This window comes from Cololabis saira, chromosome 20, assembly GCF_033807715.1.
Source record: "Cololabis saira isolate AMF1-May2022 chromosome 20, fColSai1.1, whole genome shotgun sequence".
Lineage (NCBI taxonomy): Eukaryota > Metazoa > Chordata > Actinopteri > Beloniformes > Belonidae > Cololabis > Cololabis saira.
Window position 1 is genome coordinate 19,870,576 of NC_084606.1, and position 14,100 is coordinate 19,884,675.

At 38.6% G+C, this 14,100-nt stretch overlaps 1 protein-coding gene and 1 non-coding gene across 2 annotated transcripts; one reads left to right on the forward strand and one right to left on the reverse strand.

The window, feature by feature from the left end:
• Window positions 1-6,001: 6,001 nt before the first annotated feature.
• b4gat1 (beta-1,4-glucuronyltransferase 1) lies at window positions 6,002-10,555 on the reverse strand. Its single transcript, XM_061710472.1, has 3 exons — window positions 10,077-10,555; window positions 8,320-9,220; window positions 6,002-7,348 (listed from the first exon to the last, which is right to left on the reverse strand). Exons 1-3 carry the CDS (start codon window positions 10,277-10,279, stop codon window positions 7,157-7,159), a joined length of 1,296 nt encoding a protein of 431 aa, XP_061566456.1. The 5' UTR covers window positions 10,280-10,555; the 3' UTR covers window positions 6,002-7,156.
• A 1,953-nt stretch (window positions 10,556-12,508) lies between these two features.
• Window positions 12,509-12,590, forward strand: trnas-gcu (transfer RNA serine (anticodon GCU)). Its single transcript has one exon. It is a non-coding gene; the product is annotated as a tRNA-Ser (tRNA).
• The last annotated feature ends 1,510 nt before the right edge of the window (window positions 12,591-14,100 follow it).

The following is a 14,100-nucleotide window of genomic DNA, read 5'->3' on the forward strand; positions in this document are numbered from 1 at the left end:
ATTCAAAACTGAAACATTTCCTAATGCCCCTTTATTTTCTTTAAATTTAATTTTATTCATTTATCTTTTTATTGAATGAGCAAAAATAATTGTATTTGGTATAAACATTTTACTGTATATTTAGTTTTTTGTTGTTTTTTTTTTAATAAAATTGTTAGTCTGTAAAGTTAAAATAGATATAAACATAAAAGATGGTGTTCAGAAATCTGATCACAAATAGCCCGTGTTTAGGTGAGACTTTTCATTACAATGTGCACGTACAGGTGTCGTGAGTGAGTGATCTCACCCTCCCGGTCTATATGCAAGTAAACACGCCCGTTATTTTCATTTCTGCTGTGAAGTTAGTTTTAGTTTGGTTATTTCACATCCATCCATTTATCCCTTTTTCTATACCCGCTTTTATCCTTTGCAGGGTCATGGGGGTCTACTGGAGACTATCCCACCTAAGCTTATTTCACAATCATTCAGTCTTTTTTCACTGGTTTCCAAACCATCTGACCCAGAGAGCTCACACTTAAGTTTAATTGTAATACTAGAAGAGACAAACATGACTTACCTCTGTTTTTTCTTGTATCTGAGGGAGGTTTTGTTGTTGAGAGCTTTTTCGTTCTAAGACCAAATTTGTTTTGCTTTAGTGCACCGTGGTGTCAGTTTAGTCACTGAGTCATCAGACGTAAAAGCTCTTATAAATAAACATGTAAATTAGTAAAAACAGAGGTGTCTCATTCATCTCTTAACTCAGGTTTGGAGTCAGTTTGTCACATGGTTTGAATGCTACTGAAGAAATCTGTTGAATGGGTTTTAATCGGCAAAGGCAGCAATTACAAACGCTTAAGTCGCAGAAAAAAGAAAGAAAGAAGAGAAAAAAGGAAGCAGAAGCAACAAATTTTAATTTCAGGCTTTATTGAACAAAGTATATGTACTAGAGATCAATAAAAGGAATGATCCACCACAGAAAGAAGAAGAAATCAAATAGCAAGGAGGTTAATGTGCTCATTCTGACATAAAATAAAATAATTTACCTTCAATGACCTTAATCAATGAAAGTTTATCAGAATCTGTCCCATGACGTTTTTGCTACAAAGAAAATTTGAACATAAATCTCCCAGACAGGCTTCAAACGTGTCCCGAGGGATCAGATCTGAAGATGTCTTTGCATTCACGTATAAGATGTTCTAGGACATGTCGTCATGCCAGGTCTGAATAGGGTCTTACTGCCTCGGCTAAGAGAACTCAAATATTTAGTTAACTTGAACAATTCTCTGTATTATTTAGACAATGACTAGGATTATTTTCAGGTTTTTCTTTCGGACGTATAACTTTTTTTTTGTCAAACTTGTATTGTCATTCAATCGTGCAGACTGAATTCAGTTTTTAATAGTATATCGTTTCTCTTATTTCCTTTAAAAAAGGTTGTCTAATGTAACTTTTGTTGCACTTGTTCAAACTTCCATCAAACTCCAGCATCATAACTGCAAGAAAGTTGACAAAAACAGTGAAAACCAATATTGTCACCCTCACTCATGGCTTATATTGATTTTTATTAAAGTCACGTCATGTGATCCTTTGATACGTAGGCTGACAGCTCAACCCAAGAGTAATCTGTCATATAAATCCGACTTAATCTCATGTCTCACAACTGTTGTAACTGCCCTATTAGGACCGGCCTTCATGAATGAACCGGGTTTCTGCTTCAATTTGGGCTTCAGCTGCACAACACAATGTGCTTAAGATGATAAAATAAAGTTATATTTCTTCTTTTTATCGCAAGAGAGACCCTTGGAGATACTAGCTGGTTGAGCCTCCGTTTGCAGCAAAGATTTTAACCATTCGGTAGATCAGTTTTAGCATCTATCTGATGAAGTTAAGGTCTCAGTTTATTTTTCTGTGGGGGATTCATGTAAGTGTTTCGGATCATTTTCCAGATGCAACTTGGGAACTCAAACTGCCCAGATCAAATCATGAAGATGCCCCCTCCAGCAAACTTCACAGCTGGGGTCTTTTGTGTCAGAAATAGTGGCGCATTCTTCACAAACAAGTAAACTTTCATTTCATCAAGGTATGAAACATTTTCTCAGTAGCGTCACAGATCACTGAGGTACTCTCCGTATCAACACTCTGTTGAACAGAGGTTTTTGCCAGCTCCAGTCGTGTATTCAAGCTTTTAGCTTCAGTCGCTCTCAGTTTCTTCTTGACCTCATTTAAGATTCTGCGTGGTGCCTTTGGACTCTTCTAGGAAGAGCAGTCACTCCTTAACGCTCAAACTACACACAGTTTGTTTAAATGTGCACTAATGGATGAGTAAACACTTTAAGATTACTTTGTGTCTCTTTTCCCGCCTTATGCAGATCCTATATGTCTATTTTTGTGAGGCATGATTCACAAATGCAAACTGTAAAAATGTGTCTTTTATTAATAGAAGCATCACACTGAACAGAGATGATAAGTACTAATTATTTGCATGTTACTTTGACTTGCACAGAGATCAGATCACATTGAACTTTTCTGGTGGAATTACAGCTTTTCGCTATCATTTAGATCTCTTACCTAATCTTTGAGACATTGTCGACTGAAACCCGGTTGTGTTGGCCAACACTGAGACTATTGTATCATAGCTTCCATCATCTGTTGTTGAAGTATTGTGATAAACGAGCCCCGATCAGAGCGGGAGCTCCTGCCAGCGTGTGAGCGTGTGCGTCTGGCTTGGGTTTGGCATCAGCCGGGATCATTTGAACTTGCACTTTTCAAAAAGAGATACGCGTGGAAGAATGATGACATTTATTGATTACTCTGTGTTTGTGTCTGTTGCGTTCTTTCCTGCCGTGTTTACGGGATAGCATGGGTGGGAGGTGTTGGCTTGGTGAGAGGGATTACCTATATCTGTTAGGCCTCCTTTTCTCTGCCCTGGGCGGTGTCACGTCTCATTACTTCTGCCCTCTAGCCTGGATAGTCTGGATTTAGCTGGATACATTTAAAATGCCATGCGGGCTGGCTGTCCAACAGCACCAGGTTTAGAGCTCAGTGATATGAGTATCTTTGCCTGAGAGGCTCTTTGCGATAAGCAGACTGGTAAACGTCTCTCAAAGCTGCCAGTGGCGGCAGATAAACCCTCACTTTACACGAATGATGGCATCTCAGAGAGAGAGACCACATTAGCAAGTAAAACTGGAATTGTTATTGGTTTTAGGAGGAGGAACAATGTGTGTGTTTCCGGGCGAGAACCATGCTCGTAATTAACTCTGGACATTATATGAGTGAATGAATGAATAGGATTAAGCAGAACATTGAGGGTTAATGAATTAATGAAATGGTTGGATAATGTAAAGATGAGTAAAAGGCAATAACTGGGATTCCTGATTCTTCTTATAATCACTATTATAGTTATCAATATAGTTGCTAAAGAATAATACGCTCTAGTAACAGGTTACTGACTCAATATAAACCTAAATAACTTTAATTAACATTTCAGTTGTTTGTTTTGCGGAAATATCTTTTCTTCTCGTAAAAGACCATTTCTCTAAACCAATTGACCTAATCACTTGTAAATCCTTTCGGTCAAGTGGCTCATGAGAAGAAATCGCAGATGTTAAGCTGTCGGACATAAAAGTCCGCTTTTGTTTCTCCTCAAACTGTTGCTCAGCATGCCGAAGTGAGCAAACTAGCACCTCGTTTTCTTCTCACATTTCATTTAGCAAATTCCTTTCGTCGGCGTGGGTCACTGACTCCTTCTCCTCTCACCCCTTCACTGAACCACACAGAAGGGCGTATTTACGAGGCCTGCTCGTTGACCCTTTTGCTCCCGTTTGCCCGCATCCTCTCCGACGTCCCCATGCAGGAACTTCCCCACCCCACCGCCGGCTCATCTGCTCCTCCAGCTGGCTCCCTCCTCCGTCCAGGGGCCACCGAGCTCTCCTTTGCTTTAGTCGGACGGCTAATCTAGGTGGCGGGAAGCCTCCCACCTGCTAGCATACACAAGAGTGGGCAACTCTAATTGCTTATGTCACAAAGCTCTCTGACCCAGATAAGCCTTCACTCCCCAAAGCTGTTGAGATAAACCCCACTTTACCTCACCAAACCTGCCTCGCCTGATCCACCACCCCCTCCTAATATTTCTGCACCTTCTGCCACATTATTAACACCCTTAACAGGAGGGCCAGAGGTAAATTAACATCACTTATAAATAAAACCTCAAGTCTTTGCATAAACAGTAAACCTGTGTTAACAATTTGTGTATTTATATATTAGCAAAGTAAAATGTTTTCACACACCTTGAGGAAGAAAAACAGCAGGAGACAAGTCTTTAGATGCGTGTTTACTCTTTCTCATCATGATAATATTGGCAAGGACTTGGTATTAAGTTGTGATCCCCCTTTTTGTTTTTTTAGAAGGAGAGGATGAGGTAAATTGATTGAAGAAAGCTGATCTAGAGCTAAGGCAGGGAGTTGCGTGCTGCCAGCTCTCATGTGCTAAGGCCCATTAATGAGCCGGTTAATGGAGGCTTAGCCACAAAATGCCACAGCGCCTGAGATAGTTGTCAAGTGCCGAATGTCACACGTGCTCAACTTCACCGACAGATGGCCGTGTCACTGATCGAGTTATACCACCACATACCAGGGATATTTTTATATTAGACGTTTCCTGCATCTTTGTCGGTTTCTCGTAGAGTTTGAACGCTTGACTCATATTGTAGAAGTGATTTGTCCTCATCCAACAGAGGCTTTACTGAGAACTCCCTAAAGTCCACTTTAATAGAGATCTTAATTACTAAATAGGAGCTTTTAATTGGATCCTGGACCCACTCACCTTGTAATCACCAATCACATTGATGCAAGGATGCTCTTAACCCCCAAATTTTAAGCCGTGTTACACCACAGGTTAATGTCAGCCGTGTGAAGTGCTCACTGAACAGTACGGCCACTAATATCTTCTGGTTTTAAGAGATAAACCAGATCATAATGTTATTATCTACCTCACTTACAATGCAAATTGAGACTCCAGTTCTGCATTGTTTATATTTATGTCCTTGAGGTGAACGGCTGTGATTCTTGTCCCAGCTCCCCCAAATCAAATTACACTTGTAAAAACAATAATGACATTACTTGCCATTATAAATCCCTGTGGTGAGGTTAATTGATTGGATTTGGCCATTTCCAAGTGCTCAAAGAGCTTTCTGATGACTGTGGATGTTCTTCGGTGGCCGCTATGATCAAGTGTGTGTTGCCTTCAAAGCTAAAACTAGAATGGATTACAGGTGTGGGTCAGATAACAGTTGTCTGGGACATTTAATAGAAACTCCAACAACACAAATCAGGCATTGAAGTCTGTTAACACCAAAGAAAGAAAAGATAAATACATCAACCTTTTCAGCTGAGGGAACACATAAGAAAATGACCTCCACATAAAATAACTTCTCTTGTAATGATGGTGAAATCTAATCTAACCCCTTCAGAAATACCACATAAATGATCTTATTATAGTTCTGAAATAGTTCAAATCCAACATGATTTAGTGCTACGGATTTCTTGCCTGGAGTTATTAATAAAAGCTTAACCAGTCTTTGCAGTAAGAAATCATTTTCATAATAAATATCATAAATACAACAAGCGAGGAAGGAGGAAAATATTGAAATCTCTCAAAAACCAACAATTGCATAACAATTTAACATTGAAAATTAGTGTATGCATACATAGTATATAGAGAGAACGAGACTGCTAGTCAAGTTTTAATACCGTGTGTATGTACCGCTTAGTTACAGGAATAAATCAAAGCAAAAATGTGCTTTTTTTATACACTAGTGGTGTTAGGAGAAGCATTTCCACAGCGGTCCCTTTGATGACACAAGCCACTTTTGCTGTGCATTACATTTATCTCTCTACCAACTAACTGGGCTACATTTCAGCCTGCACTCATCACAGACTTAAGGAGGTAAAAACCAAAAAACAAAGCAAAAACAGAAATTGAGCAAGACAGTGTAGAGGACCGCCAGGGCCCGGTCATCAGTGTTACAGTAAAGCAGTCTTCCAGTGTTGTGCAACGAGTCTAACTGTAATATTTTTCAGTCCTAACTTCTTTTCACTCAGGGAGTGAAAACTTTTCAAATGTGCCGCCGGCTGCGGAAAACAGCGATGTCGTCATCTAGTGGTCAAGAGACGTTACTGACAGCCTGAAGCGTCACCGCACTTTTGGAGTCACTCCGAGTTTTTAATCAGACATCATGCTTTTGTGGAGAAATTGATCGGTTCTGGCACAATTATCAGATTTATTTTACATGGTTGCTACTGAGTTGGTGCTTAAAACAGCTCAACACGTATCAGATTTGTGTGGAAGCCTAATACGCTGATTTTAAGTCAGACGGAAACTAGTAAGTCTGTATCATGCATATTGTGTTTTCCCTTGAAAAGCAAAATCTGAAACTAATATTTTCTTTTGTAAAATTATCAGCATCAACACAGCGGCCCTGTCTTTGGGAAACCAACAGCCAAAAAGAGACCTGCTGCATAAATCAAGGCTGTGAACATTAACTGTCCTCCTGATGCCTCACTGCAAACAAATACACATAATCCATGTCGTAGCTTTGCTTTCTGCATGATTTACGTTTGTTTTTTTTTAGTTTATGTAGTCCTCAAGGCATTGTGTTCAAAAGTGGATTCAGATATGATTAAAAGAACAAGGAACATTTTGATCAACTGGCATAAAATAACAAACTGCGACATTTAGGACTTTTGTTCATCTTTAAATACGTCAAGTTTTCATGTTGCAGCTGCGATGTCTATCTGAGTATCTGGACTACTTCAGAAATGATTTTAAAATAGAATAAATACCCTCTGTGCTTTAATATTAAGTTGTATCAGATGCATTCCAGCCTCTGAATGTGCATTTCACTCAAAACAAACATAACAAACTTGAGATTATTGGATAATTTTCATCACTTCTGAAAGACCATTTCTCTCTTTTAGTCCCAACTGTTTCTCTCAAGTCCCCATTTTCAAAGGTAGGTGAACTAAACCTCAAGAGTCAGACAGGATCACACTTGCAACTATGGCATCATCAGAAGAGTCGGGGAAAACTAGGCCATTTACGTGCCGACTTTGAACGCTGGGCAGGGAGAGCTCCACTAGAGATGGAACCATACAGGAACAAAGCCTTCATCTCTTTTTCAGCATCTTCGGGTGGAGGATGGGTACTTTGCTCTCAGGCCCTCTTTGAAGCTGCGAAACAGAACCCGGTTGCGTTTGTTCTCCTCGTCTTTTTTGGCGTGGAACTCCCCCTGGATCTTGAAGCCACGGTGGACGACGAAGGCGGAGCTCAGCACGGAGAACCTGTAACCGGCCACGTGGAGCTCGCAGGCCTGGAGGGAGGCAGAACAGAGGGATGAGGAGGACAGAAGTAGTGCTGGGCGGTATACCGGTTCATACCGAATACCGGTGTTTATTTTTCTTATGATATGAATTTTTCATATACCGTAATACCGGTGAGTATGTACAGTAGCGTACACAACGTTGGAAACGCTGCGCGGCGGAACGTAGCGCCGCTGGACACTGTTTGTGAGGGGACTGTTTAGCAGTAGTGATGCACCGATTGTTCGGTAACCGAAATTGTTCGGTCGAAAATGGCAAAAAAACACTTTCGGTGTTCGGTGGAATAAGTGGGAAAAAAAACGAACAATTAATAACGGCGTTGTAATATAAGGAAATAGACTGGCCGCTCCCGTAACGTTTGCGCACCACAAACATAAATCGTTGGCCAACCAAAAAGTAACCACATAAGAATTTTACCTAACATTCACCAGGAGGTGGAACCAAAGCAACATAATGCTGGGAAATTAAAACATGTTCAGTTTTTTATGTTCAGTAAATATTTTCTACCTTGTAATTTTGTAAAAGATTTTTTTCTTTGAAAAGCATGCCTAAATCAAATGTATTTGACCTCATTGTAAACGGCATCATTTTGTGAGGCCATGCAAACCTGTATTTATACTAGTGTGGACATCGTTTTTCTACAATATTTCCTCCTCATGACAGTAAAATAGGCCATTCTAAGCCAATTTACTGCAGCAATTCCTTTCCAAATCATTAGAAAATGTGATTAACACCCAGTTGTGCATGAAAAAAAAAAAATACCGTGATATACCGTGAAACCGATATAATTTTGAAAAATACCGTGATATACATTTTTGGTCATACCGCGCAGCACTAGACAGAAGATGAGAAAATATGACAAGATGTGAGATATTCAAGCTCTAAACAAGCCAATGTTTTGTCTCTGAATGTAACTGAACTTGATGTTTGGTTTTGTGTGCATGTTTCACTTTTTTCCAACCTGGCTAATCCGGTTGAAGCCGTATTGCTTGAAGTTCTCATCATAGAGGGGTACGGTGCGGGGTCCAATGTAGAAAGGCTCCCAGGGGTCCGCCCAGTTGAGTGTGTAAGCAACTTCCATGGTCCCCGTCCCTCTAACGTGGCTGTTGACCCACTGTGAGTAGTTGGTGGGGGCTTGACATCGAGGGCACAGCTCTTCGTAAAACGGCCGGACCTCCCCCACCTGGTAGAGCTGCACCAGCTCCGTCTTGGTGGCAGGAATCTTCCTGGGATGGCGGATCTCAAAGGCAGGCAGGACAAACACCTCGTCGCTCGCTGGCTCACGCCTCATGATCATAGCCAGGAACTGCTGGTGCAGGTCGGCGTTTGGCATCATGTCAATGTCGATGACAAGGATGTACGACGACTCTGTGCCACTCCGGGCGATGTTGCGGAGAAGGTTGTTGGGATAAGAAATGTTCCCACTGATGACGTAGTTTTTGTATTTGTCTCTGTGAGTTTCCAGTCTGGAAAAAACAGAAGCACAGTCTTCGAGCCCAGCGAAGTGCTCTCGGTCCTGTTCGGGGAAGCTGGCCGTCTCCCCCGACAGACACACCAGGTGGAAGTCCACCAGGGCCTGGATGCGAGGGCAGAAGAAGCTGAGAGCATACACCAGAGCAGTGGCAAACTTGACATCTTCCCCATGTGCGAATATGGCCACAGAGAGCGGGTTCTGCCACCTCTCCAGCAGGGACTCCAGCTGATGCAGGTTGTTGATGGTGGTGTGAGTGCCCAAGGCCAGGACATTGGATTTAGGGTCAGAGGCTGAAATCTGATTTGTGGTGAAATCACTTTTGATCAGGTTCTTGTAGACTCTGTACTGGCCGCTGTTGTCGAAGATCCCACCGGTGGACAGGGAATACCTAAATCAAGTCCAGTTTTAGAGAAATGGCGAGACTTAATGGAACAAGTAAGAGAAATGGAGCAGTTAACATGTAAAATCAGAGGAAATCTTGGGATGAGACCAATGCTGTGGGCTAAATGGGAGAGCTATATAAAAAATGGGGGTGAAATGCTAAGATAGCATAAGACATGAAGAGATCTAAATGCACCTAAAAGCTTACTACTCTTAATACTGAGGCGGTCAATGGATTATTTGACGGATATGGAGGAGTATAATAATAATAATAATAATAATAATAATGATAATAATAATAATAATAATAATAATAATAATAATAATAATAATATGGAGGAGTCAACAACTGAACGGGGAGCACTTAATGTTTTTTTTTTAATTTAAATTTATTTTATTTTATTTTTTTATTATTATCTTTTTATTATTGGAGGTATTGTCATGTACTTGTTTGTTTACTTGCTCTCATGGTGCGTCTCTCTCTCTCCCTCTAGTTGTATTGTGTTTATGAAATAAGAATGGAAATAAGGATTTGTGAAAATAGGAATTTTGGCTAATACATAAAAGATAGTGAAGTGTAAGGGATGTATAGGGGAGGGAGGTAACAGGGGGGTTAGAAGGTATTTAAAGGCATGTTAGGCCTCTCTTTGCTTTGTTTGTGTTTGTTGTTGTTGCTGAGATATGTCCTTTTAATTTTTTTTTTTTTTTTTTTTCTTCGTGTATATGTTGAGGTTGGTGTCTGTCTTATATATGTATATTAGTTGTTGTTGTTTTTTTTGTTGTTATACTGAACGTCACTATGGTGTGGCACATAGAAAAATAAAGTAAAAAACAAAAAAAAAAAAAAAAAGGACAGGGAATACCTCAGACGCTCTTTCCTGCTGTTCTTCTCCGTATGCGCATTTTTCTTGGCCGCAGATCCCCCAAAGAGCTCAGAGTAGCGGTACCGCTGCTGCTTCCCATGAAACCTGGACAGGAAGGACAGGTATATGAGCTGCAGGAGCGCCACTATCAGCAGAGCACTCAGCACCACTTTGAAAGCTGAACATTTCTTGGAGAAATGCATTCCAGAGAGACTGCAAACGGACTGATCTGTGAACACAAAGCAGGTCCAAACACCGGAGCTGGCCGCCGTTTCCTACATCTCAACCATGCTGCACGCCCACGCGGCTAAAAATAAATGAGTGAATACTCGGGTTCATGTTTTTTCCTGGTTGAAAGCAACGCTAAATTCGATTTTGGCACAACTGGAGGCAGTGTAAACAGGAAAACAAGCTGCTCCACTTGCAGTGGTCTCCATGAAATCACAGCCGCTGCTGCGACAGCGGCGCATGTCGATGTGTAAAGAGCCACTCTCGACCGTAATGTCTGGATGAGAGGCGCAGCTACCACCTTTCAGAAATAGAAATAAGGGACGCCCTGATTTCAGCAGCGCAGGAGCCAAAAGCCCCTAAACTGAATAAAAATGTGTTTATTTTATATGAAAAAACAAAATGCTTTGATTTAAAGTTTAAAGTGCTGCCCTTATTTTTATTTTTATTTTTTATTTTTTTTAACAGCTTGTGCTTTTTATTATTTTACTTCTTTTCTTATTCTTACCTATTTGTTATTATGTCTTGCCGCTTTTAATGTCAATGTAAAGCACTTTGAATTACCTTGTGTTGAATTGTGCTATATAAATAAATTTGCCTTGCCTTGCCTTGCCTTGCCTTGCCTTGCCTTGCCTTTAATAGCATTGAACTTTCATGACTGTACAGACAACCATACTAGCAACTGAAATAGCCTCCTATGCTCTGTATGTCCACATCAGCCCAGATGTAATATAGCCTACAGGTGAAGAATATGGTGTAAAAGTTAATTTATTTCAATAATTCAATTAGAATATGGTGTAAAAGTTCATTTATTTCAATAATTCAACTAGAATATGGTGTAAAAGTTAATTTATTTCAATAATTCAACTAGAATATGGTGTAAAAGTTAATTTATTTCAATAATTCAACTAGAATATGGTGTAAAAGTTAATTTATTTCAATAATTCAACTAGAATATGGTGTAAAAGGTTAATTTATTTCAATAATTCAACTAGAATATGGTGTAAAAGGTTAATTTATTTCAATAATTCAACTAGAATTTGGTGTAAAAGTAAATTTATTTCAATAATTCAACTAGAATATGGTGTAAAAGTTAATTTATTTCAATAATTCAACTAGAATATGGTGTAAAAGTTAATTTATTTCCATAATTCAACTAGAATATGGTGTAAAAGTTAATTTATTTCAATAATTCAACTAGAATATGGTGTAAAAGGTTAATTTATTTCAATAATTCAACTAGAATATGGTGTAAAAGGTTAATTTATTTCAATAATTCAACTAGAATTTGGTGTAAAAGTAAATTTATTTCAATAATTAAACTAGAATATGGTGTAAAAGTTACTTATTTCAATAATTCAACTACAATTTGGTGTAAAGGTTAATTTATTTCAATAATTCGACTAGAATATGGTGTAAAAGGTTAATTTATTTCAATAATTCAACCAGAATATGGTGTAAAAGTTAATTTATTTCAATAATTCAACTAGAATATGGTGTAAAAGGTTAATTTATTTCAATAATTCAACTAGAATATGGTGTAAAAGGTTAATTTATTTCAATAATTCAACTAGAATTTGGTGTAAAAGTAAATTTATTTCAATAATTAAACTAGAATATGGTGTAAAAGTTACTTATTTCAATAATTCAACTACAATTTGGTGTAAAGGTTAATTTATTTCAATAATTCAACTAGAATATGGTGTAAAAGGTTAATTTATTTCAATAATTCAACCAGAATATGGTGTAAAAGTACATTTATTTCAATAATTCAACTAGAATATGGTGTAAAAGTTACTTATTTCAATAATTCAACTAGAATTTGGTGTAAAGGTTAATTTATTTCAATAATTCAACTAGAATATGGTGTAAAAGTTAATGAAAATACGGTACAAATTGCGTCCCGTATTAGTTCAATACGGGACGCAACATTTTTTTCTCAAATAAAGGACAATTCCGTATTTTACGGGACGGGTGGCAACCCTAGGCGCAGCAGCATTATGCCCGGTACTGGCAGTGGATCAGTGGGGCTGATTCATGACAATGAGTCGCAGTATATTTCTATTCTATTTCCAAAGTCTATAATCACAATGGAAATAAACGTTTTTGGTAACGATTAGATTAAAATATCTAGATATGCTATAGACACGGCCTGTGCTGGTACGCGTTCAAAACAGAAAGAGCGCTCAGACAAACAGCAACTCGACGAGGTGGCCGAGTGGTTAAGGCGATGGACTGCTAATCCATTGTGCTCTGCACGCGTGGGTTCGAATCCCATCCTCGTCGATAAATTATTTATTTTTTCCTCAAACTATTTTAAAACAGGAATGTCATGTGTGCATTTTGTTGGCAAGATTTGTATTCAATGGAATTCGATCATGAATTATTACAAATATTTATCATACAACATTATACATTATATAGGAGGCTGCTACTCATAACTGGGAATAATCAAAGCCTCTACTGTACATCTCGCTGTTCCTTCTGATTATTGTTTCTTGTTTTTTTGTTTTGTTTTCTGCTTTTGTTTTGTATTACCTAGCTTATTCTATTTGTCTCATCACCTTTTTAGTCCCTCTCGGTGCAAAATAACAGTAATTCCCCCCTTTTCTTTTTTTTTTTTTTACAATCTTCCCTACAAAGTACTGCTTCTTACCTGTATGTCATTCAATGTTATATGAGTTAAAAAAAGGTCTCCAATGTAAACAAGTGTAATGCTTTCTTGGAAAAATGCCTTTTAGTTGACTTTGTATCAGCGAATCTGTACTGTCATGAAACTCTACCTGATCCTATGCAATTCTTCTAATAAATTATTCAATCAATCAAAAAAAATACTATATAGATAATGTATAATATAATTCGAAACACAACACAATATAACTGAATTGAAACTGCTATCCCCTTTTTTTCTTTATTTTGTCTTTTCCTTCTCTTTCCCTCTTTTATTTTTCTTCTTCACCACTCCTCGCAGTCTGTTTACCTACCAATGTCTGACATAGTCCGAACATGTCTTCACAAAGCCCTCCAATATCCGAACAATTCCTAACAAAGTCCGAACATGCCTGGGCAACAACCAATCAGATTCGCCGTCTCTGCTTCAGGTTCCTGAGAGCTCCTTTCTGATTGGATGGCTGTTTTGTGAACTCTGTTCCAAATTTCTGATACTCTATCATTTATGAGGTAATTCAATTACGGGCAGGTTGTATTGTTCAGGACACCAAAAGTACGTATAGAAATGTACAAATACATGTTTTAACTTTTCCAGAGTAAATTGAAAGGCATCAGTCCTTGATTTGAGACAGCTATTTTAACATGCTTGGATTATTATACTATGAAACATTTCCTATTCAGGCATTAAAAAAGTAATCTCTGTTGTCTATATCCACAGTATTTTCCCTGCTCCATTTTCAAATCCATTTAGAAATTGGATTTTGTAGAAAAATCTATTAGTTGATCCGACAGAGGGATACGATCCTGCAGTTTACGCATGTGATTTGGCCCTAAAGCAGGGTCGGGTCACCAATCCTGGATTGGTGACCCCTGCCCTAAAGGGTCAGCCTTTTGGAGGACCTTACTTGGTCCAAGTTTGATCAATTAGAGCCTTTAATTCTCCATATGAGTAATATTTATGATATTCCACATTAACCCCAAATATAAAAAGCCCAAATAAAGCAACAAGTTGCCCCCCATATACCCCGCAAGCAGATAGCAAGTAGTTTTATGTATCTATGATACTCATTGGGAACAGTGCGGTCGAGATAATTATCCAAGGCAGTCAAACCAGTAATTGTGGTGG